The sequence below is a fragment of the Salvelinus sp. IW2-2015 genome, linkage group LG4q.1:29 (assembly GCF_002910315.2).
Source record: "Salvelinus sp. IW2-2015 linkage group LG4q.1:29, ASM291031v2, whole genome shotgun sequence".
Classification (NCBI taxonomy): Eukaryota; Metazoa; Chordata; class Actinopteri; order Salmoniformes; family Salmonidae; genus Salvelinus; species Salvelinus sp. IW2-2015.
In genome coordinates this window covers 41,525,931-41,532,153 of record NC_036842.1, presented here as the reverse complement: position 1 = coordinate 41,532,153, position 6,223 = coordinate 41,525,931, and the positions used below count along the sequence as shown (strand labels likewise).

Sequence of the window (6,223 nt, the reverse complement as noted above, 5' to 3'; positions counted from 1 at the left end):
AAATGTCCTTTTGACTTCCTAAATGAGCAACGACTTTATCTTGGTTACAAGTTAGCCTACTACATTTTTAAAGTCTTTCCTATGTAGTCTAGTCCTATGTATCATTGTATAGTCCTATGTATCTCTATGGATCATTGTCTAGTCCTATGTATCTTGCATCTGTGTACTGCCCCAATATTGTCCAAAAATGTTTACCTTCAACACACTGCAAGTCTCTTGAGACACTGTATTCATGTTGGTGAAATACGACAGTCGACCAATCTCTTCACTTGAAAAAAATGATCTACAACAAATGGAACTACTACACAGTCGGTCGACATTCTTATGATATACATCATGACAGTTCACCCCTGGATGAAAAGTCCCTTTATAAGCAGATATAGTCAGATCGTCTGTGGTCTGAGACCTGGGTCGTGTTCATTATACACAAAACTGAAGGGGGAAAAAAACAGTCCAACGAGAAATGCTTGTTTTTCGCTTTCTGTTGCAAAATGTTTTGCTACGGTGTGCCCTAATGAAAAGAACCATGGCTAAAGGCTACAAAGGCAGTTAGGCTAGTGTGATCTGAAGGGCCAGTCCTGCAGAGCGCTGCCAAACAAAAAGTGCAGTGACCGCCCCCTAACTCATCAACAGCTGCAATGAGAAATGTAACATGCAACGCAGGGCCATGTTCAGTAGGCAAACATTTAGGAATGTCATGATTTGAAGTGATTCCTCTTTGTACATGTTAGAGAGGCACGCTTGTTCTACGTTCCACAACATTGTGCCATGCTGAACTTGGCCCAGGCGAGATTACTCCCAAACGATACCATATCTTCCTTCTACTAAAACACAAATAGTAATGTTCACTTCGAACGACTATCTGCTGTGTGGCGTAATATTTTGTATTCTAAATTGCTTTTTTTACCCCCAAGACAATCATTATGGTAATTACTCCATCTAGCCCTTGGAGAGGCTAAGTGGAATTTTCACCATAGACTTAAATATGTTCAGATCTACAGAAGATAGAAGTTAGAGGCTAGAGTTCCATTTGGAATTCAGCAGTAGTAGTGCATCCCGAAACCTTACTGTACACGCCAAACATGCAATGCTGTGGTAGACTGAACCCTAAAACTAGGCCAAGTTAAAAAACCTGAGAATGAAAATGACAACACAACAAAAATAAACAACTTTATCACTAGTCATACAAACATAGCAGCTAAAAGAAGATAAAACTGGCAGTACACGTGATAAATAACACAAGATAGATCTAGGATCAGTTTACCCTACTCAAATATTACCTTCATCGTTAGACGAACAAAATGCAAAACTGAATTTATATCAGTGTCTATGGGCAACTTGAAAGTACTCCCACTCACTGTCCTCTCTCATTGCCTCTCTACATTAGTGGGTCACTAAGGCACTGGTGCATACAGTCCAGCAGAGAAACTGCCATTTTTTATCTGTGCGCTACATACATACAGTTAAAACTACCCCATCACAAGAATAAAACAAAAAAGCAACAAAGCGAAATGTGACATAAATATCCATSATTTAAACGGTGTATTTTCCACACTTAATTAATGCTATGAAAATGTATAATTAACTTAGAAATAAAAATGCAACAATTTCAATGTAAAAGCTTCGGGAAGAGCATGCCTTTTTGTTAACAAATATTGAAATGGTTTGTTTTATTTTTCTTCAAATTAGGAGAGAAAAATCACTTGATGGCTTTCTTGTTGAGGTCAAACAGACCCTTAAGGTCCAGCATGGCCTGTTTAATGTTACTCATGAAGCGGTGGGAGTCCTAGAGAGAGAGAGAGAATTATATTTAGGAGGGATAGAAAGAGGCAGAGAGAGAGAGAGAGAGGCAGAGGCAGAGGCAGAGTAGGAGAGGCAGACGGCAGAGCAGAGGAGAGCAGAGCAGAGAGAGAGAGAGAGAGAGAAGAGAGAGAGAGACAGAGAGGAGAGAGAGAGAGAGAGAGAGAGAGAGAGAGAAGAGAGAGAGAGAGAGAGAGAGAGAGAGAGAGAGAGAGAGAGAGAGAAGAGGAGAGAGAGAGAAGAGAGAGAGAGAGAGAGAGAGAGAGAGAGAGAGAGAGAGAGAGAGAGAGAGAGAGAGAGAGAGAGAAGAGAGAGAGAGAGAGAGAGAGAGAGAGAGAGAGAGAGAGAAGAGAGAGAGAGAGAGAGAGCGGAGAGAGCGATATTTAAGGAGAATAGAAAGAGGCAGGGTAGAATTGTAACGCATGTAAACATACGGTCTCTGGACTAGAGTGTTTGCTGGAGATGTGGAAGTTGATGAGGTCCTCTCCAACAATGATGTAGGACACTCCGTAACCGTCATCAGCCACCTGGAGGAGACAACCGTAGATAAGCTCTGTCTCTTGAATTAGGCACCAAACTGCCTGGACTTGTCCAATAGGAAATGTTCATTTTAGTTGCAAAATGTTTTTAAACATTTTATTTTGACTGTTCAAATGAACACACACCAGGTAAGAGATCATCCTCTTTAGCATTCCCTAACTGGGCCCAGATAAATTGATTACTTCGTCACAAACCACTGGTTCAGATCACTATCTTTTCTCCCAAATGCTGGGTCACTGCTTGGCGAAAGCCTGAGTTATTTGCTGAACACGGACGACATTTAGAAGGATTCAGCAGTGAGAGAAAAGAATACTCACTGGGCCGAAGCCTCCTCCGGAGGTGACATATTGAGGGTGTTTGACCAGGTCAAAAAGTTCCACCTGCTGCATTGGAGTCTGACTGGTGGACAGCCTCCAGGGTTCTGACAGAACCTGCAGTACACAGAAACAGACAGTTTAAAGGGACAGTTCAACCAAATCACACATTTGTATCATTACCTTGTTTTCCTGAACTGACAAGCAAGCTCAATGGAGAATCTCCATGTACATTTATTTTTAGTCCAGGACTAGGCTTAATCTGTGTCCGGGGAACCGGCCCTATGGGTTTAATAAAGTCAAGACAAGACATTGACAGAGACGAGCTCATCTTTTTTTGTGTGTGTGTGTGTCCGTAGCAACCATCACTCACCTCGTGGAGGAAGGGAGAGTCCACTCCCAGGTACTTGGAGATGACGTAAAGGCAGAAGAGATGACGGTCGATGCCCTTCCCTACCATGGCCTCACGATACATGTTCTGATGCTTCTCTGACGCCTCCTTCAGTAGTCTCGTACGCTCCTCTCTCTGGGGAAAGAGAGAGCGAGAGACGAGGTGAGGTAGGGACCATAAGGATGAAGGGAAAGGAGGAGGTACAAAGGCATCTTGATAATCTAGCCAAAATGTTGGGCATTGGCTTCTGTTTCTCTTTGTTTAACCTTGTTATTTTTTATTAAATTAACCCATAAGAGTCTAAGCCCTATAGAGGGGGGGGGGGGGGGGGTTCTACTAAGCAACTGTATATGGAATTGTTTTAAGAAGGTCATACCATGGATCCTTTAGTAATTCGATTTTTATTTTAAGACCCCTTGAGGTATCAAAAAAATATATTAAAAAATTCTTAGAATTTTTTGGGGGGCCTTAATGCTATACAAACGCATTGAATAACAGATTCATTACATGGAACAACAAAAATAAGTTTGTTCTGAAGTCTCTGTCCTATATCTGAGWAATATAAGAAAGATCAGGAAACATATATATATATATGTTTTTACATGTACTGTATACTGAACAAAAATATAAACACAAAATGTAAAGTGTTGATCCCATGGTTCATGAGTTGAAATAAAAGATCCCAGAAATGTTCCATACGCACTAAAAGCTTATTTCTCTCAAATGTTATTCACAAATGTGTTAACATCCCTGTTAATCAGCCTTTCTCCTTTGCCAAGATAATCCATCCACCTGACAGGTGAGGCATATCAAGAAGCTGATTAAACAGCATGATCATTACACAGGTGCACCTTGTGCTGGGGACAATACAAGGCCACTCTAAATAGTGCAGTTTTGTCACACAACACAATGCCACATATGTCTCAAGTTTTGAGGGAGTGTGCAATTGGCATGCTGACTGCAGGAATGTCCAACAGAGCTATTGCTAGATAATTTAATGTTAATTTCTCTACCATAAGCCGCCTCCGTTGTTTTAGAGAATTTGGCAGTATGTCCAACCGGCCTCACAACTGCAAACCACGTGTAACCACGCCTGCTCAGGACCTCGACATCTGGCTTCTTCACCTGTGAGATTGTCTGAGGAGAGGAGGGGGGGTGCTGTGGAGAATTTCTGTCTGTAATAAAGCCCCTTTGTGGGGAAAAACTCACTCTCATTGGCTGCGCCCCTGCCCAGTCATGTGAAATCCATAGATTAGGGCCTAATGAATTAATTTCAATTAACTGATTTCCTTTTATGAACTGTAACTTGGTCAAATCTTTGAAATTGTTGCATGTTGCGTTTATATTTTTGTTCAGTACTGTATATTTAACCCCTTATTTCTGCCACTAAACAGTCTCCTTTAATATTTGCATACATTTTTTCAACTGGTACCGAGGGACTCTCAGACTGTGGGTGTCTTAGAGCAAAATAACTGACATGTACGTGAGAGTCTCACCTTTGCACAGATGAGTCATATTAGTGTGTAGCCCAACCTGTTCGGACACTGCTATACAGAAGGAAGTTGGCAGATCGGGTTGTACCAACTTCAGACGAGTCTCAATATGCTTGTGGGGGTCGTAGCGCAAAACGGAGAACACCATCGTGTTCGTGAGTCTCATCTTTCATAATAGATTGTAGGCCAAACCATTTGAACGCTACATATGATTTTGTGAGAAGACTGATTTTTGGAATGTCTCATGGTCTGACTAACACGGCTCTAGCTCTGTAACCTTTCACCGCAGATGCGGAAGTGCAACATCGGCGGATGTGGTGAGGTGAGGGGTCGATGTGAACCCTGACCCTTACCGTCTCGTCTCTGATCATGGAGCGGACGAAGGCGCAGGTCTCCATGGTGCAGGAGCGCACCGTCTCCGTACGGCCCTCTCTGAACAACCGTGTCATCGATGCCTCGTACGTTAGACAGAACCTCCCCTTGTCCTGGAAGACAAATTCAATTTCTTGCCCTTATCCTGCAGAGAACATACAGTATGTAATAATAAACATGTCGTCAGCTGTTACACATCATGGCTTAATGTTTGCCTTGTACTCCTAAGAGCAGTTTCCCTGACAGTTTAAAGTGCCATCCACACCTAGGACGATAACTATAACGAAAACTATAACAATATCAGAAATCGTTCTAATTCCAGTGAACGTCAGCGTTCACACTACAACAATAACTACAAAAACAGTGGAGAACAATAACGACTGTTATCGTTGGTTCTAGCCTCTGGTCTAAGCTGTAAAGTACAATGAATGTCTTTTGAATAACCGCTCAAAAGCTCTGCGTTTTGAATGCATGTTACATTACGAAATAACCGTAGAGAACATGGACATTCTACTACAAAATGAATGAAAACAAAATGACGCTGACGCCATCTAAGCTGCTCATTTTCTCATTGATGAAACATCTGATCTCAACACATGTTTCTGTTCACACAACTACAATCTGTTATGAACACAGTACACCACGTTTTGTCGACTTGACATTTTCAAAAGTTTTAAAATGTTGTCGTTGTTTAGAAGGAGTGCAAGGCCGAATTTAGTTTGTGCACACGCGCACTTCACAGACGAGGCATTCCCTAATGGAAAATACGCAAACACATGCCGCAACACACCAATAAGATCTCGCAAGCTCGTGCTCGACTTTGCCCACCTCCTTGCTCGTTCTGCCCCGAAACAGATGAACTATCTTGGGCTAGTTATAAATATATATATATACAGTGGGGAGAACAAGTATTTGATACACTGCCGATTTTGCAGGTTTTCCTACTTACAAAGCATGTAGAGGTCTGTAATTTTTATCATAGGTACACTTCAACTGTGAGAGACGGAATCTAAAACAAAAATCCAGAAAATCACATTGTATGATTTTTAAATAATTAATTTGCATTTTATTGCATGACATAAGTATTTGATCACCTACCAACCAGTAAGAATTCCGGCTCTCACAGACCTGTTAGTTTTCTTTAAGAAGCCCTCCTGTTCTCCACTCATTACCTGTATTAACTGCACCTGTTTGAACTCGGTACCTGTATAAAAGACACCTGTCCACATACAATCAAACAGATTCCAACCTCCCACAATGGCCAAGACCAGAGAGCTGTGTAAGGACATCAGGGATAAAATTGTAGACCTGCC

The 6,223-nt window shown here is 41.7% G+C and overlaps 1 protein-coding gene across 2 annotated transcripts in view; it reads right to left on the bottom strand.

Moving 5' to 3' along the window:
• Nucleotides 1-1,157: 1,157 nt before the first annotated feature.
• Nucleotides 1,158-6,223, bottom strand: part of cpt1ab (carnitine palmitoyltransferase 1Ab (liver)) — a 55,586-nt gene continuing 50,520 nt past the window's right edge. For both annotated transcript variants that reach the window (XM_070442907.1, XM_023984710.2), the window contains exons 15-19: nt 4,892-5,023; nt 3,028-3,180; nt 2,658-2,771; nt 2,235-2,327; nt 1,158-1,786 (exon numbers count right to left, since the gene is read on the bottom strand). In XM_070442907.1, coding sequence (XP_070299008.1) covers nt 1,700-1,786; nt 2,235-2,327; nt 2,658-2,771; nt 3,028-3,180; nt 4,892-5,023 — 579 coding nt within the window. In that variant the 3' untranslated portion in view covers nt 1,158-1,699. The remainder of the gene's footprint in view (nt 1,787-2,234; nt 2,328-2,657; nt 2,772-3,027; nt 3,181-4,891; nt 5,024-6,223) is intronic.